Raw genomic sequence first — 27,830 nt, forward strand, 5'->3', positions numbered from 1 at the left:
TGGCTCCTTGTTGGGTGGGGAAACTGAGGCACAAAGCGGGGGCAGGGGGGGTATCTTTTTGTTTTTTTAATATATTAATGCCATCTAACGAACAGGCAGCAGCTCCCTGCAGTGCCCGGGGTGGGGGGTCCCCATGTCCCCCCCCCCACTGTCAACCTGGCCCCGCTGGCCCCTCTTCTTCCTCGCCGTGTAGAAAATGTTTAGAAACACAATTAAAATCCAAGGTGGGGGGGACACGAGGCTGGGGGGCAGACAGGGACCCCCCCATCGGCTCCTATGGCAGCTTGGAGGCACCGCTGGCCCGGGGGGCACTGCCGGCCCCCCCTGTCCTGCGGGGACACAAGTGGGGACGGGAGGTGAATGGCAATGTCACAGCAAGGGGACACAGGGACAGGACATCAGGACCCCAGGTGGCAGCACAGGAACTGGGGGGGTGACACATTCCCTGAGTTGGGGTCCCAAGCACATATGGACACAGGTGACCTGGGGATGGGCTTGTCCCTCTGTCCCCTCCCTGGCAGGGCGGTGGGGAGAGGCTGGGGACAAGGGACAGGGTGACAGCAGGGGGATGGGACGGTGGCAGGACAGGATGACATTACCAGTGTACCCTCCCCATCCCACCACCACCCCACGCTCCCCCCACCCTTGGGACATGTGTTCCCCCCCCCCCCAGAGCCAGATGCAGGGCACAGTGGGGAGGGGCCGGGGACAAGGGACAGTGTGACAGTGGCTGAATGGGACAATAGTGGGCTGGGGCAATGCCAGGACCCCCACCCCAGGGTCCCACAGCTCCCCCCACCCCCTGGGCATGTTCCCCCTCAACCAGGACCAGAGGCAGGACACAGGGGAGGGGATGGGGACAAGGGACAGGGTGGCAGCAGTGGGATGGGACGGTGACGGGACAGGATGACATTACCAGTGTACCCTCCCCATCCCACCACCCCCCCGCGCTCCCACAGCTCCCCGGGCAATAGCAGGACCCCCATCCCGGGGTCCCACAGCTCCCCCCACCCCTGGAACATGTGCCCCCCCCCCAGGACCAGAGGCACGACACAGGGGAGGGGCTGTGACAAGGGACAAGGGCAGCAGCTGGATGGGACAATGGTGGTGACCACGCCAGGACACCCCCCCACGACACATCCCAACCCCCCCATTGCCACAGGTGTGTCCCCCCCCGCACTCACTTGACGTTAAAAACCATGAGCGGCCGCTCCTCCCGCTTCTGCCAGGGGCTTTTCCTGTCGCCCCCCTCGTCCCCCCCCTCGCCCCCCTCGGCCAGCGCCTCCTCCTCGGGGCTGGTCAAGGAGTCGTGGGGGGGTTCGCTGGCGCTGCTCCTCCCGCTGCCCCCCCCGCGCCTCCCCCCTTCCAGCAAAGGGGCCAGCGAGTTGTCCTCGGGGGAGGCGACAGGAATCGGGGCGGGGGGGCGGCTCCCTCCTCCGTCCTCCCCCTGTCCCGCAGCACCCCGGGGGAGGCGGTGTTGGGGGGGTCCCCTCTCCCCGCCCCCTTGCAGATCGATGTAGGAATGTCGGACCTGCGAGGAGCGACCGTCCAGGGAGACGAACCAAGCCCGGGGCGGGGGGGGCCCCCCCAATTCTAGGAGCTGCTGCCCGGCCAGCGCCTGCAGCTCCCCGTTGAGCTGAGCCACCGCCGACCCGTCCAGCAGCACCGGGATGGCCACCGAGCCGCTCACCGGGGGGGCGGCACGACCCCCCCCCCAGTTTTCCCCTTCTTCAAACCCTTGCCCAGCGGCGGATTGGGCCGGGGGGGCCGTTGTGGCTCCCGTAGGAGCGGGTCCCCCCGCGTCGTTTTCAGGGGGAGCCTCCGGTTCGCCGGGGGCCAAGCGCATGTAACGGGCGGGGATGAGGAGCGTGGGCATCACCCCCCGGTACACATCGTCCCCCCCCCCGCACAGGAGGAGGGGACCCGGGGGGGCCAGCGAGGGTGGGCGGGGGGGGGGCTCGGGGAGCGGGTGTTCGGTTGGAAAACGGGAGAAAACCGGGGGGGACGGGGGGCGGGGGGAGGGGAAAGCGGGGGTCCCCCGGGGGGGCTCGTCGGGGGGTTGCAGCCCGTCCACCGAGCGGGCGGCCCTGAGGCCGAAGGCTTCGCGGGGGGGGCCATAGTCCTCCGTGGGGGGCGGCTGGCGGCGGCGGGGGGCCAGGGTGGCGGCGGGGGGGCGGGGGCCGGCGCGGAGCTGGGAGGGGGCCGGGGGGTGTTGGAAGAAATCCGGGCGGGCGGTGGGGAGGTCGCGGGTGGACGGGGGTAAACTGGGGGTGGGCAGGTCGGTGTCCCCCCCCGAGGACGCCGTCTCCAGGTGGCTGCCAGCGCACAGCAGGTCCAGCTGGGACACCGAGGTGGCCTGGTCGCGGCGGGTGGGGTCCAGCGGCCCCCCCGGCAGTGGCAGCTTGCGGTGCTGGGCCCGCGGCTTCAGGCACCGCCGCCTGCGGGGAGATGGGGGGGTCACCCCAGGGGGGGACTGAGGGGTCCTGGGGTCCCCCCACCCCATCGCTCACCTGCTGGAGGGCGCTAGAGGAGGGGGGTGCAGCTCCCGGGGGGGGGCAGGGGAGGGTGGTCCCCCCTAAAGCAGCTATAGGGCATCCAGGGTGACAGAGGGATGTGAGACCCCCCCCTCAAAACCAGCTATAGGGCACCCAGGGGTGCTGGGGTGTGGTGACCCCCACTCCAAAGCAGCTATAGGGGACCCACAGTGCCAGGAGGAAGTGTGACACCCCCCCCAAACCAGCTGTAGGGCTTCTGGGGGTGCTGGGAAATGGTGCTCCCTCCACCCTAAAGCAGCTACAGGGCACCCAGGGTGGGGGGGCAGGGATTGGTGGTCCCCCTTAAAGCAGCTGTAGGGTACCCAGGGGTGCTGGGGAGTGGTGCACCCCCCCAAAAAACAGCCAACTAGAGGATGCCCAGGGGTGCAAGGAGGGTGGTGCTCCCCCCATAGCCAGCGCTAGGGCACCTGTGGGTGCCAGGCTGCGGGGGGGTCTCCCTATAGGCAGCTATAGGTGTGGGGGAGTTCCAGGCAGCCAGTATCCACCTCATAGGCAGCTATAGGGTATCTGGGGGTGTCAGGGGTGACTCCCCCCATAACCAGGTATGGGGCATCCAGTGGTGCCAGGGAATGCTGCCCCCCCCCCCCCCAAAGCTATAGGGCACCCAAGGGATCCAGGCAGGCAGTGTCCCCCCATACCCAGCTATAGGATGCCCAGGGTGCCAGGTGAGTGTGTATGTCCCCGGTGTGTCCCCTGTCCCCCCCCAGCCATGGTCAGGACCCCTGGTGGGGCGGGCACTGACCTGCAGTAGTAGATGAGGAGGCAGAGGAGGATGAGGACGAGCAGGGCGAGCGCGCCCAGGATGGTGAGGAGGAAGATGGTGTGGTAGGTGGTGATGTCCGCCACGCCTGCAGCCATGGCCACCAGCCCTGGGGGACAGCGGGATCAGAGGTGACACGGGGACCCCCCCATGAATGCACCCTATGGCTACGTGTCCTTCACGCCCCCCAAACCCACCCCCAGGACAGCCCATCCCCAGGGATACCCATGGGTGTCACCCTACCTGTGCTGGGCGAGGGCAGAGCCGCTGCCCAGTATCCCAACTGGGAGGAGACGAATGTCCAATAGAGCTGCTGGCCCTCCTTACGGATCAGCCCCGTCCCGTTCCGCACCCACAGCCCTGCAGGGAGACACGTGTGTCCTCCCGTAATGTCCGTCTGTCTGTCCCCCACAGTGGGCTGAGACCCCAAAACTCATCACCCCCCCACTGCCATCCCCCAAACCCATCAACCACACTGCCATCCCCCACACTCAACATCCCCTCATTGCCACCCCCCAAACTCATCACCTTCCTAAACTCATCATCCCCACCACTGCCAGCCCCCAAATTCATCACTCCCCCCACTGCCATCCCCCAAACTCATCACCCCCTGAAACTCATCACCCCCCCACTGCCACCCCCCAAACTCATCACCCCTTGAAACTCATCACCCCCCCACCGCCATCCCCCAAACTCATCATCCCCCCAAACTCATCATCCCCCCAAATTCATCACCCCCGCACTGTCATCCCCCAAACTCATCACCCTCCCAAACTCATCATCCCCACCACCGCCACCCCCTAAATTCATCACCCCCCCATTGCCATCCCCCAAACTCATCACCCCCACCGCTGCCCCCCTGGCAGCAGCTGTGCCACCTCTCCATCACCCCCCCCAACCAGCGCTCACCACTTTTGGGGTCAAACCTCCAGGCCGGCACGCTGGTGACCCCCACAGCCCCGGCGTCGGGGGACAGAGGGACAGACAGATGGACGGGGCCAGCCAGCGGCACCTCGGTCCCGTTGCCGGTGAAGAGGTGGACGCTGAGAGCCGCCACCGGTGCCAGCTCCAGCCAGCTGGCATTGGCTGTGGGGACAAGTGACGGTGACATACGCATGGGGGTGACCTCTTGGGGTGTCCCCCATTGCGTCCCCACTGTGTCCCCCGTACCGCTGCTGTCCTCGGCGCCCAGGAAGGCGGGGAAGGCGCGGGCCAGGCCGGGGCCGGTGGCGGCGGTGAGGGACGCGGCGAGCTGGCTGTACGTGGAGCTGCGGGGCAGGCGGGCTGCCCGGCGCGGGAACTGCGCCCACGGCTGCCCACGGCCACCTGCGCGTGGGGACGCGGTGGGTGGCAGCACCCAAGGGTGCTGGTGTCACCCCCCCGCCTCGCACCGTCGCTCACCTGGGGAGCCCAGGAGGATCTGGACCAGGTCCTCGTAGAGGATGAGGGTGGCGGGACGCTCGGGGAGCAGGTAGAGGCTGATGGAGGCGTAGACTGCAAAGGGGGGAACCCCAAAAATACACCCCCCGGTGGCCTGAGTTGTGGGAGGGGGTTGGGGAGGAGGGGGGTGCTGGTGGGGAGGGGGGGGGGATGTGCACAGCAAAGTCCACTGGTGGGGACAGGGAGGTGGGGGCACCCCCTGCTCACCCCCATCCTTGCACAGTCCATGCACGTCCCCTATCCTTGTCCCCCAGTCCCTGTGTGCCACTGCATGCAGCCCTGGCACAGCCCCTGCACCCACACCCTTGTGCACACCCTGATACTTGCACCCCCCTTTGCACACCCCCTGCTCCCCACAAACATCCCAGTCTCCTGCCAGTGCATGCACTCTCATCCTTGCATCCCCCAATCCCGTGCAGCCCCCATCCCTGTACCCCATCCCTGCACCCCCATCACTCCACCCCAGTCACTCCACTCCCATCACTCCACCCTCATCCCTACACCCTCATCCCTGTGCACCCCCATTCCTGCACCCCACATCCCTGCACCCCCATCCTTGCACGCCCCCCCCAGCTGAGCCCTCCCACGTGTCCCACCCCCAGCAAGGTGACCCCATCGACGCCACCTCGCGCTCCCCCCGTGCCCCGCCATGGCCCCGGGGACAAGGGCTGGCACCCAGCCCAGGGTGCAGGGCTCACCAGTAAGGGCTTGGGGTCCCCCAGGAAGAGGTTGAGGTCCCCCCATCAAGCCTTGGAGGTCCCCAGTGAGGGATTGTGTCCCCTGTAAGGGCTCAGGGTCCCCCAGTAAGGGACTGGGACCCACATAAGGGCTCAGACCCCCCAGTAAGGGATTGTGTCCCCCCGTAAGGGCTCAGGGTCCCCCAGTAAGGGGTTAGGGTCCCCCAAAAGGGTTGGGGTCCCCATCACTCACGTGGCAGCTTGTTGACGCGCCAGGGGACGGAGGCGGTGACGTAGCCACGGCGGGCGGCGGCGACAAGGACCCAGGTGCCCAGGCGGTAGGGGACGGGCAGGACGCCGGTGCCCTCGTGGTCGGTGGTGGTGGTCGCCAGTGAGCTGCGCTGGCCAAAGACCTCCAGGGTGGCCTGGGCCAGCGGGGTCAGCGTCCCGCTCTCCAGCACCTGCACCTTCAGCAGCACCTCTGCGGGGACATGGCGACATGTGGGTGAGGACACAGGTCACACCACATGATGATAGGAACCCCAAAGTCTCCTGGGGATAGTGCAGGGGCACCATTGCAGGTGGTGGGACCCATTCTCAGCAGGGTGGTGGGACCCATCTCAGAGGGTCATGGCCACCAACCCAGCAGGGTGGTGGGACCCATATAAGTAGAATGGTGGGACCCATCCCAGTGGGTCATGGGCACCATCCTGGAAGATCATGGGCACTATCGCAACAGCTGGTGGGACTCATCTCAGAGGGTCATGGCCACCATCCCGGTGGATCAGGGCCACCAACCCAGCAGGGTGGTTGGACTCGTATATGTAGGATGGTGGGACCCAGCCTGGTGGGTCATGGGCACCATCCTGGTGGGTCATGGGCACCATCCCCGTAGGTGGCAGGATACATCCCAGTGGGTCATGGGCACCATCCCAGTAGGTGGTGGGACCCATCCCAGTGTGTCATGGGCACCACTCTAGAAGATCATGGGCACCATCCCAGCAGGACATGCAACACAACTCAGCAGAATAGTGGGACCCGTCCTAGTGGGTCATTGCCACCATCCTGGTGGGTCATTGCCACCACCCTGGAGGATCATGGGCATCATCCCAACAGGTGATAGGACCCATCCTAGAGTGTCATGGACACCACCCTGGTGGGTCAGGGGCACCAACCCAGCAGGGTGGTGGGACCCATATAAGTAGAATGGTGGGACCCATCCCAGTGGGTCATGGGCACCATCCTGGAGGATCATGAGTACCAACCCAGCAGGATGTGGGACCCAACTCAGGAGGGCGGTGGGACCCATCCTGGTGGATCATGGGCAGCATCACAGCAAGGTGGTAAGACCCAGCTCAGCAGAATGGTGGGACCCATCCAGAGGGTCATGGGCACCAACCCAGTAAGGTGACAGGTCCCACCTCAGCAGGACAGTGGGCACCATCCTGGGGGTGGGGGCATCATCCCTGTGCCCACCCTGTGCCCCCCTGAAGTAGGTTGGGGGGTTATTGCTCCGGGGTGCTGTGCCCATGCAGGTGGGTGCACCGAGTCGTGTGTCCCCCCCAGCAAGGGGACAGCCAGGGCCGTCCCCCTCAGGGTGCAGCTCACATGTCACGAGTTCAGGGGTCTCCACCCCAGTGGGCCCCACCAGCAGCTCAGGGACAGGTCCCCCAGCCCGGTCCCCGACGCAGGGCAGGGGTGGGCACAGCTGGGGGGTCACCCCACCCCTCCCATGTCCCCGGCCCCCCCGTGCCGGCACCATCCTGCGCATGAGCCCGCAGCCCTTGGCAGCCGGCCCGGCTCAGGCGCCGTCACCCTGGCAACGACCTCCTTCATCCCACAGCCCCGGGCGCTTTCGGGACCCCATGTCCCCCCCGGCAGTGTCCTGCGCCCCCAAATGTCCCCACCCCACAGGGCCACCCAACCCCCGCCCCCCAGCCCAGCCCAGATGTGGTGATGGGTGAGAGGAGGAATTTGCAGCAGCTGTTTTGGTGATGCACTGGGGCGGTCAGGCATGGGGAGGGGGAACTGGGGGGCGTGACCCCACATAGTGGGGACAGCTGGCACCCGGGGGGCAGGAATGTCCCCACAGCCACATGCCGGCCACCCACAGCTGCAGGAGACAGCTGGCACCAATGGCCACCCCCAGCGTACTCCGAGTGGGGGGGAAGATGCCACACCCCAGGGCGGGGGGCACAGCCTCCCCACTCTGTGCCCCATGAACACAAGCCCCCCCACTATGGCCAAGGGGTCCCCAGCTGGTGGCACAGCCACTGCAGGGCACGCTGGCACCCCTCTGCCTTCCCAGTGCCTCCCAGTATGACCCCACAGCTCCACGATGGGGCAGTGGGGGCTGGCAGGCCCTGGGCGGGGTGTTGGGACCCAGGCGTCCGGCCCTGCGCCCCGTCACCGCTGTCACCCACGGGGACGGGTGACAGCAGCCGGAGAGCTGAGCCAGCGTGGGCAGGACGGGGCCACGGCTGTGCCAGGGTCAGGACCCCCTCACCCTATTGCCCCCCGTCTGACCCACCAGCACTGCCAGGAGGGTTTGGGGTGCGGGTGGGGGGGTCACAAGGAGCCATGGGGACCCCAAAGTGGGACAGTGCACCCCAAGGCCCACCCTGCCTGCAGAGGGGCTGCAATGGGGTGACCCCCCCACCTCACCCAGGATCCCCCCACACACAATCCTGCACCCCTGGGTGCTACCCAGGACCCCCACCCTCCTGCACACCCCAGCCTGAGACCCCCACCCACCGCGTTGCACTCCCTGGCACTGCCCAGGACCCCCATCCACCATCCTGCCCCCCCCAGCTCTGCACAGGACACCCCACCCACCATCATGCATCCCCATAGCCTGGGACCCCCATCCGCCCTCTCAAGTTCTGTCTAGGACCCCCACCCATCACCCTGCACCCCACGGCCTAAGACCCCCACTCATCACGTCGCACCCCATGGCACTGCCCAGGACCCCCACCCATCATCCTGTACTCCATGGCCTGGGACCCCCACCCATCATGTTGCACCCCCAAGCTCTGTCCATGGCCTCACCCACCCAGCTTCATCCCCTGGCACCACCAAGGACCCCCCCATACCCTCCTGCACCCCCAAGCTCTGTCTAGGACCCCCACCCATCACCCTGCACCCCATTGCCTGGGACCCCCACCCATCATGTTGCACCCCCTGGCACTGCCCAGGACCCCCACCCACCATCCTGCACCCCCAGGCTCTGTGTAGGAACCCCATCCATCACCTTGCACTCCATGGCCTGGGACCCCCACCTACCACCCTGCACCCCCAAGCTCTAGCCCAGGGCCCCCACCCACCCAATTGCACCCCCTGGCACTACCGAGGATCCCCCCACACACCCTCCTGCACCCCCAGGACCCCCGCCCAGCACCCTATAGCCGCCGATAGCCAGAACCGCCCGGGGCGGGGGGAGATGGACGGACAGACGCGGGAGGGGCGGGGGGGTGTCGAACAGACGGCCGGGGACGGATGGACAGCCGGGGACGGATGGACAGCCGGGGGGGCCCGTCCCCGGCGGGATGGGGGGGATGGAGAGGGTCGGGGCGGGTCGGGGCGGGGGCGGCCACCTCCCCCCCGCCGCCCCCGCACACAAAGGCCGCTCTCACCGTGCGCTCCCGGTTCCGCCGCGCCCCGCGCCCGCCGCCCGCCCGCGGCCACCAGCGCCAGCAGCACCGGCAGCGGCGGCAGGAGGCGGCGGGGCCGCATGGTCGCTCCGCCGCCGTTACCCCGCCATGCCCGGCCCGCCCGGCCCGGCCCGCTCCGCCCGCCGCCGCCGCCGCCGCGGGGACCGGGCTCCACCTGCCGGAGCCGCCGGGCACCGCCGCCCGCCCCGCCCCGGCCCGGCCCCCTCACCGCCAGGACCACCCCGGACCCCCAGGCCCACCCCCGGAACAGCGCCGGGACCGGGAGTCGGTACCAGCATCCCCGGGCTGATCCCGGTACCGGCACGTACAGCTTGGTACCGGCACCGGCATCCTGGCACTGACCCCAGTAACGGCATCGACCCCGTGTACCCACCTCCGAGCCCCGGGATTGGGATTCGGTACCGACATCGGCATCCCGGGACTGACCCCGGTACCGGCACCCCCAGCCCGGTACCGGTAGACACAGCCCGGTACCGGCACCGGCATCCTGGCACTGACCCAGTAACGGCATCGACCCCGTGTACCCACCTCCGGGACCGCTCCGAGCCCCGGGGCTGGGATTCAGTACCGGTACCGACATCAGCATCCGGGACTGACCCCGGTACCGGCAGACACAGCCCGGTACCGGCACCGGCATCCTGGCACTGACCTCAGTACCACCATTGACTCCTTGTACCCATCTCCGGGACGGCCCCGAGCCCCGGGACCAGGATTCGGAACGGGCACCGGGATCCCAGGACTCAGTCCTGGAACGGCATCGATCTCTTGCACCCATCTCCGGGACCACCCCGAACTCGGGGACCGGGACTTGGTACCGGCACCAGCATCCTGGGCTGATCCCAGTACCAGCATCCCCCCCTTGTACCCATCCCTGGGACCCCCCTGAGCAACGGGAGAGGGACTTGGTACCGGCACCGGCATCCCCCACTGACCCCCATGCCCCCTCCATATCAGCACCGGCAGGGCTGGTGCAAAGGCACACGAGGTCCCCAAAAGACATACGGGGTCCCAAAAGTCATGTGGGATCCCCAAATGGCAACCCCTGTCCCTGTTCACCCCCAATGTCACCCCACAGGAACCACCATGGTCCCAGGCAGAGATTTATTGTCCAGGGACAGTGTGGGGGGTAGGGGGGCAGGACCCCATGGGCACCCAGGGGTGCTGGGGACATGGGTGATGTGTCCCATGGGCACCCAGGGATGCTGGGGACATGGGGGTGATGGGGACATGGGTCCTGTGTCCCATAGGCACCCAGGGGTGCTGGAAACATGGGTGCTGGGGGACATGTGGACTGGGACAGGGGACATGCCATGGGGTGGGGGCACAGGGGGTCCCCGGGGTACCCCGCTAGCCCTGGGCACCCTCTGGCTCCTGCGCCTGACTGGGTGTCAGCTCCTGCGTGTCCTCCTCGGTGGGTGGCCGTGTTCTCTTGAAGAAACCCGTCTGCGGGAGGGACACGGTGACAGCCCAGCCGCGGGGGACACTACAGCATCACCCCAGGGGACACCACGGCATCACCCCAGGCGCTGCCCCCCATTCTGCACTCCCAGGGCTGGATCTCCCATTTCCTGAGTCACTCCAGTGCCACTGGGGTCCCACCGCCATGGCAGGTGTCACTGGTGTCCCCAGTGTCCCCCTGCCATCCACTCACCTTCCACATGAGCAGGATGAGGAGGGTGAGGAGCAGGAGCCCAGCAAGGGCCCCCAACACCACCCACTGCACCGGTACAGTCCCCTCACCCCCGGGAGTGGCACGAACCACCTCGGTGACAGCCTGTGGAGGACGGGTGGGTGACACTGCTGCCACCACAGCCTGTCCCTGTGTCCCCCGTGCCCATGCTAGCCCTACCGTGGCCTCCCCAGCGGGCAGGACGCGGGGCTGCACGCGGTATGGCATGGCCGAGGTGTTAAACCAGGCGTGCGACTGGATGAGGAACTGCTGCAGGAGGTGCTCCGGCTGGGGACAGACACGGGGACATGTGGGGACACGTTGGGGACATGTGGGGATATGGCATCAAAGGATGTGGCAGCCAACAGGCCACACATCTCCCTGTACCCAGCGTCCCCATGGCTGCTCCCCATAGGTGCCCAGGGACCAGCATGCAGGAGAGGGACACCCTGGGGACACGCACCACTCCCGTGTCCCCAGGAGGGGACAGTACCTGCTGCAGGGTGTCCATCCAGAGCAGGGTGCGGATGCTCACCAGCACCCGCTGGTCCTTGGCCAGGGTGGGCACCCAGCAGGTGACACCCACACACGGGGTGTCACTGCAGCCCTGCGAGACATCCAGGTGTCACTGTGACCCCCACCCCAGCACCCTGGGGGGGCACCTGTAGCCCCCGCACCCGTCCTGGGCTGCAGGTCCCCAGGAGCACCCGCTCACCACGGCCACAGGCTCCTCCAGCTCCGCCACCTCCCTGCGCTCCCGCCCGCGGGTGCCATTGCGCGATGCTGCGCCCGTGGGCCGGGGCACCTCCAGCTGCAAGGGGATAAGGCGGCGGGGACATCACCGTGGCACCCACCCAGCACCCATTGTGGGGGTGAAGCTCCCCGGCAGCACCCTACCTGCTCAGCATTGAGGCCAGGGGGGTCGGTGCAGCTCACGCCCCCCTCGGTGTCCAGCTCCAGCAGGTAGAGCAGGACATGACCACCCAGCTGGTTGGGGACAGCGAGGCGCAGGGTGACCCCGCTGACGGTGCTGGGACCCTTGTTGTGGAGCTGTGGGAGATGGTGAGGTGACACCAGGGAGGGGACAAGGGGACAGTCACTAGGGCACCCATGGGTGCAGCACCCGACCTGGTAGACGTGCTCCACCCTGATGCCGTGGTCCTCGGGGTGCCGGCTGCCCTCTGCCCTGTGCCAGCTCGCGGGCAGCACCGTGGTGGCAGGAAGGGACGTGCTGGCAGGACAAGGGGTGTCAGTGTCCCCCTATGTCCCCCCCAGTCCCCTGTGTCCCCCCAGACCCTCACCCCCGCAGCTCCATCTCTGCCTGCACCTCCACAGGCACGGTCACTGACGCATTGGCAGGGCTGGGGCTGTTCATGCTGTGGGGACACCAAGGGGTGAGTTTGGGGACATGATGTGGCCACCAAGTCCCCAACAGGGGGTTGTCACAGTGTCACCTCCGCAGCTGGAGCTGGAAGGTGATGGTGTCACCCATGTCCTCCAGCCCGGACACGCTCAGCTCCATGTCCACGGTGACCTGGAGGGACAGCGGGGCAGGGGTGACTGGCCAACACCAGCCCCACCGCCAGGGTGATGGGCCTGGGGGGACACCCCTACCCCCTTACCTGCGCCCCCGCTTTCATGGGGTTCCCCAGCTCGCACAGCACCACCTGGCTCCCGTTCTCCTTGCGGGGGTTGCAGTTCAGCTTCTCCTGTCCCTGCAGGGTGGGGACACAGTGCGGGGGACACATCAGGGATGCCAACATCCACCAGCCACCCTGGGGACCTGCACCATCCACGGGCAGGATGTGACTCCCCACCCCTGGCGCCTCCAGGCACCCACCACCCTTGGGCACCCACACGAAGGGTGACGGTCACCAAGGGCAGGGCATGAACCCCCCATCCTGGAACCAACTCCCCCTGGGCACCTACACAAAAGGTGACGGTCACCCAGGGCAGAGTGTGACCCCCCATCCCTGACGCTCACCATCACTGGGCACCCAACATGATGGCTGACGGCCACCAAGGGCAGGATGTGATCCCTTATCCCCAGCACTCCCTGGCACACATCCTCCCTGGGCACCCACATTCAGGGTGACAGTCACCAAGGGCAGGATGTGACCACCCATCCCCATCACCCCCTGGCACCCACCACTCTTGGGCATCCACATGATGGGTGACGGCCACCAAAGACAGGATGTGACCTGTCATCCCCCCACCCTTGGGCACCCCCATGTAGGGTGACAGCCACCAATGGCAGGATGTGACCTCCCATCCCCATCACCTCCTGGCACCCACCACCCTTTGGCACCCACATGATGGGTGATAGCCACCCAGGGCAGGATGTGACCTCCCGTCCCTATCACCCCCTGACACCCACCACCCTTGGGCACCCACATGATGAGTGATGGGCACCCAGGGCAGGTTGTGACCACTCATCCCCAGCACCCCTGACACCCACCACCCTTGGGCACCCACATGAAGGGTGATGGCCACCCGGGGCAGGATGTGCCCCCCGCACCCACCGGGATGCTGCTGCGCGCCGCCTGGTAGTGGGTGCCGGGGGGCAGCTGCACCCGCAGTTCGGTTTCAAAGGCGCCTTCGCCCATGTTGCTGGCAACCACGCGCAGCCCCAGCGCGGCCTCCGCCCCCATCAGCAGGGCTCTGCTGGGCCTGGGGGGACACGGGGACACGGTCAGCACCCCGGGGGACAGCGGGGACCCCCCCTCGCCCAGGTGGGTGCTCACGTGTGGGCGGCCAGGCGGAGGTCGGGGACGCAGAGGTTGTCATCGCCACAGTCCTCCAGGATGATGTGGGTCTGGGAGGGACAAGGGGGGCAGGGGGACAGTGTGGGAGGGGTGGGATGGGGAGGCGTTGGGGACAATGGGAGGTACGGAGGGGACATTGTGGGGACAGCAGGGAAGGACAGATCCCAGGGGGACACTGGGGACAGTGAGGGATACAGAGGAATTGGGGACAAGAAGGGGTACTGAGGGGACATTCCAGGGAGAGATTTGGGACAGTGGGGTGTACAGAGGGGACATTGTGGGGAGGGCTTTGGGGACAGTGGGAAGTACTCGGGGGCCATTCCAGGGAGGGACTGGGGACAACAGGGGATGCTGGGGGGACGTCTCAGTGGTACAGGGGGAGATACTGTGGGAACATCATGGGGAGGGATTGGGACAACAGGGTGTACTGAGGGGACATCCCAGAGGGGTACTGGGGACAGTGGGAGATACAGGGGGGACATCGTGGGGAGGGACTGGGGACAGTGGGAGGTACTGGGGGGACACGCTGGAGAGATTGAAGATGGGAGTGGGGTACAGAGGGGACATCCCAGGGAGGGACTGGTGACAGCAGCTGGTACTGGGGGGACATCCCAAGGAGGAAACAGGGACAAGAGGAAGGGACATCCCAGGGAGGGGTTGGGGACAGCAGGGTGGGTAGGAAACACACCCCAAGGGGGGACTGGGGACAGTGTGGGGACTGGAGGGACAACCTGAGGGAGGGAGCAGTGACAGGGAGGGAGACGGGGGGAACATCACACAAGGACACTGGGGACAGCAGGGAGCACATGGGCTGTGTCCCAGGGACAGGTTGGGGACACTGGGGACAGGTTGGGGACCAGCCCAGGCCAGGTCACCGCAGCGATGTCCCCAGCTCAGCTGTGTCACCTACCTGTGCCTGCACCAGGGTGTCCCCATAGAGCACCAGCCCCGGGGACCCCTCCGGGGGGGACAGTGACAGCCGCAGGCTCAGGGCCACCGGGCTCAGCTTGTCCTTGAACTCAGTCTCAGCCTGGGGACACCCGCGTGCAGAGCACAACGCTGTCCCCAGCCCTGTCCCCATCCTGCCTGGAGATGACACTGTCCCCAACCCTGTCCCCCCACCTACTTGGCTGGGGACACTACTGTTCCCATGTCTGTCCCCCACCCTCTCTGGCCAGGGACACTATTGTCCCCATCCATGTCCCCATGCCAGCTGGGGATGCCACTGTCCCCATCCTGGCTGGAGATGCCAACTGTCCCCATCCCAGTCCCCCACCCTCCTGGGGATGCCACTGTCCCCATCCCTGTCCCCACCCCCAGTGGAGAGTCCACTGTCCCCACCCCTGCCCCCCACCCTCCTGGGCTGGGGACCCCACTGTCCCAGCCCACGCTGTCCCTGTCCCCATACCCTCAGGAAGGCAGTGAGGTTGTGGCACTGGGGGGGTGTCCCCGGCACCAGCACCAGTGTCCCCTGCCACATCGGCTGGTGGCCCCGCAGCAGCAGGACCCGCCAGGACAGTTTGGGCTTCAGCCGGTCCAGATGCAGCTCTGCATCGAGGCCTGGCAAGGGACAGCGAGCAAGGGACACATGGCACCGGTGCCACCCCTGGTGCCACCCATTGTCCCCCCGGGTGACGCTGGCACTCACGGACGCTTGGCGGGAGGCGCTGGCCTGTCACGCTGACACACAGCACCACGGGGAAGCTGCGGTGGGGACAGCACCCAGGGGTGCTCAGGGACCTGCTGCCACCCCAGGGCGATGTCCCCGCACCGGCAGTGTCCCCACAGCAGTCTCCCAATGGTAGTGTCCCCATGGTGGTGTCCCCACAGCAGTGTCCCCACGACGGTGTCCCCATGGTGGTGTCCACATGGTGGTGTCCACATGGCAGTGTCCCCACAGTGGTGTCCCCACGGTGGTGTCCCCACAGCGGTGTCCCCGTGGCAGTGTCTGCACAGTAGTGTCCCCAGGGTGGTGTCCCCACAGCGGTGTCCCCATGGCAGTGTCCCCACAGCAGTGTCCCCACAGTGGTGTCCCCATGGCAGTGTCCCCATGGCAGTGTCCCCACGGCAGTGTCCCCATGGCAGTGTCCCCACAACAGTGTCCCCACAGCAGTGTCCCCATGGCAGTGTCCCCACAACAGTGTCCCCACAACAGTGTCCCCACAACAGTGTCCCCATGGTGATGTCCCCACAGCAGTGTCCCCACAGTGGTGTCCCTGCAGCAGTGTCCCCACCCCATGGCTCACCAGCTGACGCGGGTGCTGGACCCGGGCAGGACACACGCCAGGATCTCAGGGTTCAGCCCATCAGGGACACTCAGTTGAGTCCGGGCCACCACCACAGGTTGTCCCCTGAGGGGTGACAGAGCTCAGATACCAGGGGACCCGGGCAGGGACACCCGCGCTGCCACCAGAGCCCCCGGGACGGTCACTCACCGGTACACAGCCACCTTAGCCGCCCCGTACGCCCCCACCAGCAGATCTGCGGACACAAGGACAAGCAGGGTTGGGTGACAGGGCGGGTGGCACTGGGGTGACACGGGGGTGACGCGGGGTGGCCGTACCCGGGTAGCCGTTGCCGTCCAGGTCGGTGGCCCCGCGCAGGGCGAAGCCGAAGGCGGCGGGGCCGGGGAAGGGGCTGCCCAGGCGCTGGGTGGGCAGGGGGGACAGCCCCTCGCTGTGCCCGCGGAAGATGAGGACCTCCCCGCTGCCACCGTCACCGCCCTGCGGGGCACCCACCGCCACGTCTGGGGACACACAGGGACATCAGCACCCACAGCTGACCCATCCCAGCACCACCACCCACCTGCCTGTTCCTGCCTCTGTTTCCCCGATGGTTTATTTAGACCTGGGGGGTCTGGCTTGTCCCCTGGCACAGCCCCCCCTCCCCGTGCCACTGTCACCCCCAGCAGGGCACCCACCGCCACGTCTGGGGACACACGGGGACATGAGCGCCCAATGGCTGCCACATCCTGGCACTTCCACCCACCCAGATCCTCCTGCCTCAGTTTCCCCAATGGCTTAGAGCGAGCACTGGGGGCTCTGGCATGTCCCCTGTCACATCCCCCCCTCCACTGCCACTGTCACCCCCTAGTGGGTCACCCTCCACCACATCTGGGGACACGAGCACCCACTAGCTGCCCCATCCCAGCACTGCCGCCCACCCGGGTGCTCCTGCCTCAGTTTCCCCGATGGTTTATTCAGACCAGGGTGTCCCCAACACCCCCCCCGTGCCACCCCGCTGTTACCGCCATAGCCGTCCTTGTCCAGGTCCCCCAGGCTGGCGATGGCGGAGGCGAAGCGGCCGTAGGGGTGGGTGCCCGTCAGGGTCTGGGGGGGCCCGGCCAGGGGCCGCTGTCCCCCCCCCAGGTAGAGATAGAGGCGCCCCAGCTCGCTGCGCTGCCCGTCGGGGCACCGGGCCAGGTACAGGGGGGCACCCACCAGCACATCGTCCCACCTGCAGGGGCGGGTTGGGGGACTTGGTGGCACGCAGGGGTGTCCTGGGGGAGGGCAGCACCCTAGGGTGCCCCCAGGGACGGTGGGTGGAGGGGGACAGTCCTGGTTCTCACCCGTCCCCGTTGACATCGGCCACGGCCACCGTGTGCCCGAAGTACGATGCCACCTGCAAAGGGTGGGGGGTGGCACCGGGGGGGCTGCGTGGGGTGCAGTGGGTGGGGAGAGGGGGAAGTTGGGTGCTGGGGTGTTCTGGGTTGAGGGCGCAGGGGCGCTGTGGGGCACTGGGGGGGCAACTGTGGGGTGACAGGGTGCTGGGCAGGGTGACAGTGGGCAGCAGGGAGCCATGGGGTGCTGGGAGCAGGCAGTGGGGTGGGGGGGCACTGGGGGGTGCAGGGTGTGGGGAGGGTTCCATGGGGTGCCAGTGCGGGGGGTACCTGCTCGCTGGCCATTCCCTGCAGCCGGCGCATGGTCACCCCCACGCTGAAAATCTCCACCTGCCCAGAGCAGCGTCAGGTCCCGTCCCCATCCCCATCCCGGGGTGTCACAGCGGTGTCCCCAACACCCGGTACCCCCCCACAGCCAGAGGGTGCCACTCACCTCACCCCTCGTGTTCCTCTTGTTGGGGACCCCCACCACGTACTCTGTGGGGGACGAAGGTCCTGAGTGCCCCAATGTGGCACTGGGGGACATGGGGACACTGGGGTGGGCACAGAGATACCCCTGGCACTGGGGTGGGCAGGGGGACATGGGGACACCCCTGGGACTGGGATTGGCAGGGGGACATGGGAACACCCCTGTCACTGCAGTGGGCATAGGGACCCCTGACACCAGGGTGGGCACAGAGATACCCCTGGCACTGGGGTGGGCAGGGGGACACGGGGACAGACAGGACTTCTGAGCTGGCACAACCGATGTTCCCAAGCCCTTGGGAGGGGACCCCGGAGCCCAGGGGTGCCCAAGACCTGTCCCCCCACAACCGGCCCTGGCCCCCCTGCCCATCTGGTCGTACCTTTGGTTGTGGGATCATCATCAAACTCGCCCACGGCCACGGCGTACCCTGCAGGGAGACAGGCCCCGGTGACCCCCACTGTGCCCCCCCGTCAGGAGCCACTGTGGGGCTGGGCTGTCCCACTGTCCCCCCACCCCCTGCTCACCCCGGTACCCGTCCTTGTAGTCCTCAGACACCGGCTGCCCCGTGGGGCGTCCCGGGGCCCCCGGCCACAGCAGCGACTGGCCGTGGAAGCGGGTCAGGATGGCGTCGAGCTCCACTGAGTACAGCAGCCCTGGGAGAGCAGGGGACACCAGCACTTACTGGGTGGACACTTGCTGGCCCCCACCCCGGGCTGCCAGTGCCACTGCAGGTGGCATCTATGGGGTGTCCTGTGCTGGGTGTCCCCGCTGTGCCCACCCAAAGCGAGGACCGGGGTGGCAGGACTCACCCATGAAGTAGTAACCACCGGGGGCACCCAGCACCAGCTGGCCATGCTGCGGGAACAGCGGTGTCAGCACCGCCCCGGGGCACCCCTCCATGGCACCCCCACCTCAGAATCCATCCCCCACCCTGGTATCCCCCACCCCGACACACTCATCCAGCATCCCCCTCCATAGCACCCCAATCCTGGGGCACCCCCACCCTGCGATCCCCCACTCCAGCATCTCCCACCCTTGCATCTCCCACCCTGAGACCCTCATCCAACCTCCCCCTCCATGGCACCCCACCCCGGGGCACCCCCTGTATGTCACTCCCACCTTGGGGCATCCCCCACCCCAGCATCTCCCACCTCAACACCTCCATCCAGCATCCTCCACCCTGGCATCTCCCACCCGTTTCTCCCACCTTAGCATCCCCACCCCAGCACCTCCATCCAATATCCCCCTCCCTGACACCCCCACCTCAGCATCCCCACTCGGGTACCACCCCGGCCGCCCCCTCTGCATCCCCACGGGCATCCCCGGGGGCACCCGCCCCAGCACCCATCTCACCGGGGTGACGGCCGCGCTGAACCCGATCTCACAGTAGCGCTTGTCGTAGGCTGCGGGCGCAGGGCAGGGTCAGCCCGGCCAGGGTGGGGGGCACCCACCACCCCCCGCCCCAAAACTCACAGTAGTTGCTCTCGCGGTAGGTGCTGGCCATGATCTGGTCGCGACAGGGCGAGTACCAGGCGACACGCTGCAGCCCGGGGGCACCCACGAAACAGGCGCCCGTGGGGGTGCGGAAAGCCTCGTCCTGGCCCTCCATGGCGTTCCAGTGCTGCAGGGGGGCGCAGGCCTGGCCGCGGGGACAGGGACAGGGTGGGTGCCCACCCCGCTGCCACCCAAGGGTGCCCACCCGCCCGCCCACTGGGTGCACCCACCACCAGTTTGCCGTCCCAGCTGGTGACGGTCGCCCCCAGCCACTGGTGCGACTTGTAGGTGTGGAGCTCCAAGGAGTGTTGGGTCTCGGTCTCATCTCCTGGGGGGGTGCGAGAGGGGGAGCGTGTGGGGCCGGTGACCCCCCCACACCCACCCAGCACCCCACGGCACCCACGTACCCGCAGTGTCCAGGGGGAGGGGGTGACAAGGGGGGTTTTCGCGGGGCCAGGAGCAGAGGAAGACGGCGCCGGGTTGAGTCACCCCGGGCTGGGAGGTGTTGGCGCGGGGAGCCCCCACCACCACGCTGGGCCTGGGGGGCAGAGCAGGTGTTGGGGGGCGTATGGGTGTCAGGGTGGGGGTACAGGTGCCACGTCTGGTCCCAGCACCCCCCTGTCCCTTACCTGCCCTCCATCATATGGAAATCCAGGGCGAAGCCAAAATAGCTGCCGGGGGGTCCCTCGTATACTGTGGGGGGGTCCTGGAGGAGCCCCAGGGTGGGGGCCAAGCGCAGCCCCCCAAGGAGCAGCAGGGACAGGGCAGCAGCCCCCATGGTCACTCTGAAATGCGGCCACCAGCCCTGGCACAGCCCGCCCCGGCGTGTCCCCTCCTTATCTCAGGGGATGCAGCTGGGGACGGGATGGGGACACAGGAAGGGCCCCCCCGCAGGCACAACCGCTCCTGCCAGGGAGCCAAAGGGGCGCAGGGGTGCAGAGGGGGACATGCAGCTTTCGGCCAAGGGACAGAGGTGACCAGCCCGGCTGGCACAGCTGGGGCAGGAGGGGGCAGGAGGTGACAGTGCCAGGGGGGGACACAGTGAGGGGCTGGGGGGGGACACAATATGGTGGGAGGTGACACAACAGCCTGAGCCCCCCACCGAACCCAGCCCCATATCTGGGGGTGCAGGCGGCTGCGGCTCGGCCAGCGGAAGCATGGCGGGGGGGTGCGGGGAGGGCCTGGCCATTGTCCCAAAGGTCCCCTGGGCAGGCAGGGTGGGGGATGCCTGGGTCCCAGCAGTGTGGCCACCAAACTGTCCCCCCTTCCCAGGGCAGGGACACCCCAAAACCCACCCTAGGGAGGGAGGGGGGGCAGCGAACAGCAGCATCTGCAGGGACACGGTTGTGGAGGGGGACGGTGCCAGGGGACGGTGCCAGGGGACAATGCCAGCGGGAGGTGACAGTGGGGGGACAGTGCACAAAGGGGCTCCATGTCCTCAGGAGAACAAGGGCCCCCACCCCCATGTCACATCGTGTCTCTGGTATCTGTCACAAAACCCAAGTGTCCCCTTGAGCTTAATCCACTTGGGGTTAATTGAAATGTGCTTAATTAAGGCCACTCAAGCTGCCAGGGGCTCCTCTCACCCCCCTGGAGTTGGGGACAATGGGGCCCAGACAAACAGCTGCAGGTGGGACCTGGGGGTCACTGCAGTGTCCAAGTGGCACTTTGGTCCCTGGGGTGGCACACACGGGCCACTGGGAGCAGCTGGGAGGTGGATTTGCCCAAAGCTGGAGCTGAGCCCAGGCTGTTGGGCTCTGGGTCGGGTTTAAGCTGAGCCCAGCCTGTAGGGCTGGGGGTCGGGGTCTAGCTGAGCCCAGCTGTGGGGCTCTGGGCCAGGTTTAAGCAGAGCCCAGCTGTGGGGCTCTGGGCCGGGTTCAAGTTGAGTCCAGGCTGTGGGGCTCTAGGGAGATTTTAAGCTGAGCCCAGGTTGTGGGGCTCTGGGCCGGGTTCAAGCTGAGCCCAGGCTGTGGGGCTCCGGGCAGGGTTTAACTGAGCCCAAGCTGGGGAGCTCTAGGGAGGTTTTAAGCTGAGCCCAGCTGTGGGGCTCTGGGCAGGGTCTAGCTGAGCTCAGCTGTGGGGCTCTGGGCAGGGTCTAGCTGAGCCCAGTTTAGCTCCAACCAGCAGCTGTCAGGCTCTGCCCAGGCTGGGGCCACCCAAGCCCAGCCCAAACCCACCCCCAACACTTTAAGTCAAGTCTATTTTCTCCCCCATCAAATGACTCCATTTCCTGTTTCTTGCCCCGTTTCACCTTCAGTAACAACCTGATCAAGACTGACAATGCCAGTAGAGATCACAGCACTAAGGCCCAATAATGTCCTTTAAAACAAGGGTAATTAACAGTACATTTTCTCTGCATCCAGCTCAGTATCTTCCAAGCAATTTAAAGCATCTAATCCTGTTATTTTAGGAAAAAGCCCTGGGCTCCATCGCCATCAGATGCAGCCGCTCCGAGTCACCTCACGCAACCACATGCTTTTTTCCACAAATCATTGGTTTATTAGAAAGGTTCCCCCCCCCTCATTTTACAGCATATATATATATTTATATATATATCTTATGTGACAAAGTTAAATACAGTCTGTTTACGCTCGTTAAGTAATGGTAGGTTAATTATCTTTAGCGCTATTCTGGAAGTCGGGGAAAAAATAACAACCCAAAGGCCTGACCGCGGTGTGAAGGTGCCAGAACATGCGTATCGGAGCGAGAAGCTCATGAAGCGCTGAGACGTTAATACTGTTAATTATTTACAGAGAGATTGAGTCCCTTTCTTTTAGACCATTGTGTTTCAGTCCAACCTGCTCGAACGTGAAGTTTGAAGAGCGAGGAAGCTCAAGCGTTTGATGCTTTGAATCTCCACGGGGTTTGGTGCTGGACACAAAGCACCTCGAGGGATGGGACCCAAAGCACCTCGAGGGATGGGACCCAAAGCACCTCAAGGGATGGGACCCAAAGCACCTCGAGGGATTAGATCCAAACCATCAAGGGTTTAGACCCAAAGCACCTCGAGGGATTAAGACCCAAAGTGCATTGAGAGATTGGACCCAAACACCTCAAGGGACTGGACCAAACCACCTCGAGGGATTAAAGAACCAAGCCACCTCCAGGAGTTAGACCCAAACCACCTTGAGGGACTAAGACCCAAAGCACCTCAAGGGCTCAGATCCAAACCACCTTGAGGGATCAGACCCAAAGCACCTCAAGGGCTCAGATCCAAACCACCTTGAGGGATCAGACCCAAAGCACCTCGAGGGATTAAAGACCCAAATCACCTTGAGGGACTGGACTCAAACCACCTTGAGGGATCAGATCCAAAGCACCTCGTCCTTCATGCACGCAGTAAAGGGTTACGGGGACAAGGCTTTTTCCTTCACCAGGAGACTGTATGAATCAAACCCAGGGGAAAACAAACCAAACGAAAAACCAGAACAAAACCCGGGATATTTGACACCGTGGGAAACAGCCCGAGCTCCCGCGGTGCCGCTTCCCTTCATCACCGGAACCCTCGCCTCACCTGCTTGTTTTTCTTCTGCAAAATGTTAAATGGAGATAGTATTTTTGTTTCTTTTTACATTTTATAGTACATAAAAACTTCAAAAATACATGAGCTTGGTAAAATATACATGCTTAGTCACTTTGCGTCTAGCGGAAACTATAAAGTCGAACCTTTACAAGTGTTTTATTTCACCTACGGCAAACGTATTTACACAGAAGCCACCAGAACAAGTACCACTAAAAGAACCGGCTGTAAAAAATATTATTGCGGTATACTACAAATGTAACCTTTTTGTTTTTTCTTTATATGAGCTACAAAAAGCAGCATCTTTGTTTACAGAGTTCAGTGCAATTCTTTACATTAAAAAAAAAAACAACCTATAAATTAAGGAAACCATCAGTATTACAGAGGAAAGAATAATACACTTTACATACCCCGGCCGCTCTCCCAGTTCTCTGTATTGCTTCGATTCCTGAAGGGATTCTTCTTCTCTCTCTCACCCCATTGCCTCTCAATACCACAAAAGATGGAAGTTAGTGATTTATATGGTTTTTTGCCCCATTCTCAAGTGGTCAAAGGCCAGGGTGAAACCATCAACCACTAACCCAGCACCCCCGTCCTGTCCCCGCTTTCCCGACGGTGCAGCCTCGGTGGGAAGGGTTGGAGCACTGGGCACACACTTTAAGATTTTACTCCCACTTTCACTGCTCAGCAAGGAAACAAAAATGCAGCAAGAGGGTGCCAAGAAATCTCCTGTAATGCCTGCAAACCGGTGCTGGCCCTTCCATCACCAGCATCCCCAGCTGCCCGTGAGTGCTTTATGGTCGATTACAAGGCGGATTCAATCATGCTGACTATTTTAATTAGATGACCTCATTAAAAGGATTTTGTGAGACCTGAAATCTCATTTCTCATCTGCAAGGCGGCAGAAGGGAGATGACCAAGCGTAAGGATCCAGGGAGAAGAGAAAAAGGCCTTTCCAAGCGTCTCGCTGGGCCGCAGGTGAAATGGTTCTGGTGGTGAGTGCGCGGGGCCTTGGGGACAAGGGACAGTCCCCAGGAGCGGATAGAACACAACAATCCGACCCACCTGGCCTTCCGCTTCTTTGGCTGCAAAATAGCGCAAGGAAATTCTTCAGCCCTCACTCGCCAGCCGGATCAACCTCCCAAAATGCAAAATATACTCTCCTTCCTCCAAGGTTGATGTTGTTCTTCATGTGCCGTGACTGGGGGGATGCTGCAAGTCCTGTCCTGAGAAAATGGGGTGCAGCAGAGGGTGGAGGTGCAAGGCGGTGGCGGCGGCGGCCGCAGCGGGTCTGGGGGCCAGGAGGGTCGGGTAGAGCGCGTGAGGAACCGGGTGGAAAGTGAAGGGGCCGGGGTGGATGGCGGACGCGGGGATGATGTGGATGGGGTGGCTGGCGAGAAACGTGGCGGGGTGGCCCGGGATGATGGAGTGGGTCAAGTGGGATAAGGAAATGGGCGTTAAGTGGGGCTGGGGGATGTGGTGGACCTGAGCGAGCGGCTGGGGGTGCGGGTGCGGGTGGATGCCGATGGCAGCGGCGGCGGCGGCCGCGTGGTGCTGCAGGATGGCGTGCTGCACCGTGGTGATGGACGTGGCCGCCGCCGCCGCCGGCTGCTGGATGTGGATGGGCTGCAGTGCCGGCGCGGCCGGCGCCAGGGCCGCCCCAGCGGGGAAAGCCTTGACCTGCTTGGCCAGGAGCTGCTGCTGGATGTGCTGCTGAGCGGCTTGCTGCAGCTTGCTGTATTTCTCCATTTCTTCAGGGGTAAAAGTGATGGGTTGGCTCTCGAGCGGCGCTAGAGAGGAGTCTTCTCCTCCTTCGCGATCGCCTTCCATGCTTGGATCCCCGCCCTGGGGCACATAGCCGGAAAAGTGCTCAACATCTGGAACTAGGGGCATCATACTGGTTTCCACTGGGACCGGCTGGTTGCCTCCGTCCATGGGTTCCAGCCCGTCGCCATCGCTCCGATCCGCGAGGAAGTTGTGCGGCACGACCAGGTCTCCGGAACCGAAGCACTCGGGGAGCGCTGGCGCTTCTAGGGAAACTGCCGGTATTTCCACGGCCGGTTCGTCCCGTTTCTGCTCATCCAGAGCTTTGTCCTGAATCACCATCACCACATCTTCCAGCAGGGACTGCCCGGCCAGCTGAGCCTCCTCCACACCTTGGGAAGCATCCTCTGAATCCGACAGCTCTTGCTCCTCACCCCTCTCCAAGCCGGATTCTTCGTATCTTTTGGAGTTTGGTTTTCGAACAGTCGGTAGTTTCCCAATTAAGGGTAGAACCGGTTTGTTGCCTAAGGAAGGAGGAAGTTTGGGGCCAAAGTAGCCCTGGGGAGGATCTTTCAGCTTTATGCCCACCTTGTTTGGCCCTGCCAGCACCTCCTCGGCGACGCAGGGCTTCTTCTCAACCTTCCTGGACTGAATCTTTTCCAGGAGGAGTTTTGCAGTGACGGAATTTCTCTCCTCTGGGCTGCAGTCACCTTCCGAGGTCCTCCCTGTGCTGCTGCTGTTTTGGGAGAGTGAGCCGGATCCTTTCAGATCCTCCCCTTTGCCATCCTCCTTCTTCAACGCCGATCCTTCATTTCGGCCCATCCGGAAATAGTGAGGAGACTGTGAGCGGTAGATTTTGGACCTGATGAAGTCTCTCCTCCCCGATCTCCTCTCTTCGGGGCTCTCGTGGCCTCGGGAGCCCTTTCGGGAGAGCGATCTCTGCGAGTGGCTGCGGGTGCTGCGGCTGCGGTCCCTGCTGTAGCTGCGGCTCCGTTTCCAGCTGCGCCCCGTGACGCTGCGGCTCCTCCTCTTGCTCCGGCTGCGGCTGCAGCTGCTGCTGCGTGTCCTGCCGCGGCTCCTCGTCCTCGACCTGTCTCGAGGGTGTGTCCGGCTCCGGCTTCGGCTCCTCGACCTGCTTCTGCTCGAGCTGTAGTCGTCCTCGGAAGAGGAGTATTTGCGCCGCTTCGACCTGTGGTTCGAGCTGTTGTAGTCAGAGTCGTCCTCCGAGTCGTGGGACCGCTTGGAACGGCACCGCGAGCGGTCGCTGTAGTCGCTGTAGCTGTCGTCCGAGTAGCTCCTGCGACAGCTGTAGTGGCTGCGCTCCGAGGACGCGTCCGAGCTGCTGGAATAGGACCTGCCCGAGGAGTCCCCGCGGCCCGAGCGAGAGCGGCTCCTGGAGCGCCCGCTGCCGGAGTCGTAGTCGTCGTCGCTGTATCGCGAGGGGGATTTCTGGCGGCAGCGCTTCCTGCGCGAGCCCTCGTCGCTGTCGTAGTCGCCGCTGCTCTGCCGGCTGCGGCGGCCGCTCCGGCCCAGGGACGGGGCCGTGCAGCGTCTCCGGGAAGCCGGTACCTGCTGCGGCTCGGCCTTGTGTTTTTTGCTGCCGTGCTCCTGGCAGGAGTTACCCCCGTCCTCTTTTTTACCGCTGCTCCCCTCCTCAGCAGACAGAGACTTCCTCTGGGACTCCTGCGAGCATCGCTTTTTCTTCTGGAAATGGCCACAGTCTTCAGACAGTTCGGTTTTTAGCGCCCGCTCCGATTCGGTAGAAAGAGAGGATTTGCCTTTTCTGTGCCGGTGTCTTTTCCGTTTCTTGGGTTTCTCTTCCCCCGGGTCAGTTTTTCGGTTTTTCTCATCAGCTTCCTCCTTGTGTTTACGTTTGTGTTTGCCGGACTTTTTGTGCTTCTTTTTCTTTTTGTGTTTATGGGACCTTCCAGATTTACTCTTGCCAGTTACGCTTTTACTCCCGTCCTCTCCCTCTCCCTTACTAACACTTGCCAAACTGGATTCCTGCTTGATTTGGGAGCCGCAGGCCGACAGAGATTTGTTTTCTGTTTTTAGAGCAGAGCGGTTAGCGATGTTTTCCGCATCCTTGGCTTTGCTCATCTCACCAGGTTCTGCGTTCGGAACATTTTCTTTACAAACACTCCCCGCGTCCTTTGATTTCTCCGCCCCTTTCCCTTTAGCATCTTTGTTGCGTGAGAGCTTGAAATCAAAATACAGGGGGTTGCAGCTGTACGAAACAGACGGTTCCGCTTTGGTAAATATGAGGAGCTCTGAAGGCCACTGGAGCGTTGTGCTCTCATCTTTACTCAAAACGGGGAAAAAAGGTCCAGTTGGATGCTTTGGTCCCTCAGAGACATCTTTACAGCCCGAGACAGGCTGGGCGATCTCTTTAGTGGTGTCTGGCTCGGGGAGGCTGCTCTCTGGATGCTGTTTGCTCTCTTGAATGTTCGCATTTTCTGGGACTTCTTTTAGCTCCGTTTTGCTGTGCTGAGCCGCGGTTTCGGGAGCGCTCTGCTCCTTCTGTTGCCCCGTGCTCTCGACAGCCTTTTCTGCCTGTTTGCCGGGTTTGGGTTTTGGAGAATTACCCTTTTTAACTTCATGCGTGTTTTTTTTGTTCACATTTTCAGCTTCCATTTGTTCGGTAGACTTCATGAAAAGTAGGAATTGAAAATTGGGTTTGACTTTACAATGGGCTGGGGGGATGTAGTGATAGTATTCTGGTTCTACTGCCGTTGGTCCATCTTCTCGCTTCATCTTTTTTAATTTAGATAATGTAGTGGCTAGAGACCCGCTATCTTTGTCGTGTTGGTCGTCTTCCTCCGCCTTACCGTCAGAATTATTTGTGCTTTCACCCTCACCAGATTTCTGCAGGTTCCCTGCATCCGAGGACCCTCTCTCATCAGCTTTTGCTCCGTCTGCAGAACCCGATTCTTCTCCGTGGTCCTTGAAAACAGAAGCGATGGTCTCGAGCTTTACCGGCGTCTTCTTGGCGAAGGAAAACGAGACGCCGATCTTCTGCAGCGGCGTCCCCAACGTGCTCTTAATGCCAAAACTGATGGCTTGTGCTGTCTGGAGGGGCATCTGGCCCGGGATGACGGTGCTGCCGACCTGGCCCGTGTTGAGGAATCCTCTGTCCATCGGCGTCTCCATCGCTTGGCCGGAAGTCGTCTGGATGAAAGAGCCGCCTGCTGCAGAATCGTCATCGTCGCCACCTTCCTCGTCCACCGCCACCGTGGTGGTTCTGAACATGGGGCCGCTCCCGGGAGCGCTGCAGAGCAATTAAAACAGAGGGAAAAGCTGACTGCCAGTTATACCCTTCTGCAATTGGTTTCATCTAAATTATACCCCGTTTCAGCAAAAAAAAGATCTCATCTTAATTTTTGTTCCAAAAAGGGCTTATTTTCAGGGCATATCATCTTTTTCCATGAAC

The 27,830-nt window shown here is 63.9% G+C and overlaps 3 protein-coding genes across 9 annotated transcripts in view; all 3 read right to left on the minus strand.

Annotated features, from left to right (window-relative positions):
* Positions 1 to 51: 51 nt before the first annotated feature.
* FAM171A2 (family with sequence similarity 171 member A2) lies at positions 52 to 9,223 on the minus strand. Its single transcript, XM_065856472.2, has 9 exons — positions 9,065 to 9,223; positions 5,686 to 5,913; positions 4,717 to 4,809; positions 4,486 to 4,641; positions 4,225 to 4,401; positions 3,559 to 3,675; positions 3,298 to 3,424; positions 1,185 to 2,438; positions 52 to 329 (listed from the first exon to the last, which is right to left on the minus strand). The coding sequence occupies exons 1-9, from the start codon at positions 9,162 to 9,164 to the stop codon at positions 275 to 277; spliced, it is 2,307 nt and encodes a 768-aa protein (XP_065712544.1). The 5' UTR covers positions 9,165 to 9,223; the 3' UTR covers positions 52 to 274.
* A 973-nt stretch (positions 9,224 to 10,196) lies between these two features.
* Positions 10,197 to 19,897, minus strand: ITGA2B (integrin subunit alpha 2b). Of its 2 annotated transcripts, XM_065856192.2 has the most exons (30): positions 19,746 to 19,897; positions 19,524 to 19,654; positions 19,347 to 19,444; positions 19,096 to 19,261; positions 18,976 to 19,025; positions 18,432 to 18,477; positions 18,147 to 18,275; positions 18,002 to 18,049; positions 17,590 to 17,633; positions 17,427 to 17,486; positions 17,106 to 17,158; positions 16,785 to 16,993; positions 16,101 to 16,283; positions 15,973 to 16,018; positions 15,784 to 15,888; positions 15,186 to 15,241; positions 14,946 to 15,097; positions 14,448 to 14,567; positions 13,517 to 13,587; positions 13,295 to 13,442; positions 12,395 to 12,487; positions 12,227 to 12,306; positions 12,074 to 12,148; positions 11,901 to 12,003; positions 11,670 to 11,822; positions 11,488 to 11,583; positions 11,266 to 11,379; positions 10,953 to 11,060; positions 10,755 to 10,877; positions 10,197 to 10,546 (listed from the first exon to the last, which is right to left on the minus strand). In XM_065856192.2, exons 1-30 carry the CDS (start codon positions 19,892 to 19,894, stop codon positions 10,451 to 10,453), a joined length of 3,105 nt encoding a protein of 1,034 aa, XP_065712264.2. In that variant the 5' UTR covers positions 19,895 to 19,897; the 3' UTR covers positions 10,197 to 10,450. The 2 variants fall into 2 exon arrangements, with proteins under 2 accessions (XP_065712264.2, XP_071654272.1); XM_071798171.1 differs by lacking the exon at positions 19,524 to 19,654 and having other exon boundaries at positions 19,746 to 19,835.
* Positions 19,898 to 21,592: 1,695 nt separating this feature from the next.
* The window catches only part of GPATCH8 (G-patch domain containing 8), a 49,916-nt gene continuing 43,678 nt past the window's right edge, over positions 21,593 to 27,830 (minus strand). For all 6 annotated transcript variants that reach the window (XM_065856380.2, XM_065856384.2, XM_065856385.2 and 3 more), the window contains one exon: positions 21,593 to 27,668. In XM_065856380.2, coding sequence (XP_065712452.2) covers positions 23,825 to 27,668 — 3,844 coding nt within the window. In that variant the 3' untranslated portion in view covers positions 21,593 to 23,824. The remainder of the gene's footprint in view (positions 27,669 to 27,830) is intronic.

Source organism: Patagioenas fasciata, chromosome 22 (assembly GCF_037038585.1).
Source record: "Patagioenas fasciata isolate bPatFas1 chromosome 22, bPatFas1.hap1, whole genome shotgun sequence".
Classification (NCBI taxonomy): domain Eukaryota; kingdom Metazoa; phylum Chordata; class Aves; order Columbiformes; family Columbidae; genus Patagioenas; species Patagioenas fasciata.

What these genes read in the sequence shown, in the direction of transcription:
- FAM171A2 (XM_065856472.2), bottom strand. Translation starts at nt 9,164, where the DNA reads ATGCGGCCCCGCCGCCTCCTGCCGCCGCTGCCGGTGCTGCTGGCGCTG. An exon ending in CTCCTCATCTACTACTGCAG is followed by an intron (nt 2,439 to 3,297) that starts GTCAGTGCCCGC and finishes ATCTCCCCGCAG; the next exon opens with GCGGCGGTGCCTGAAGCCGC. An exon ending in CTCATGGTTTTTAACGTCAA is followed by an intron (nt 330 to 1,184) that starts GTGAGTGCGGGG and finishes GTGTCCCCGCAG; the next exon opens with GACAGGGGGGGCCGGCAGTG.
- ITGA2B (XM_065856192.2), bottom strand. Translation starts at nt 19,894, where the DNA reads ATGGGGGCTGCTGCCCTGTCCCTGCTGCTCCTTGGGGGGCTGCGCTTG. An exon ending in CTACAAGGACGGGTACCGGG is followed by an intron (nt 18,050 to 18,146) that starts GTGAGCAGGGGG and finishes GTCTCCCTGCAG; the next exon opens with GGTACGCCGTGGCCGTGGGC. An exon ending in GGGTGGAGCACGTCTACCAG is followed by an intron (nt 11,823 to 11,900) that starts GTCGGGTGCTGC and finishes CATCTCCCACAG; the next exon opens with CTCCACAACAAGGGTCCCAG.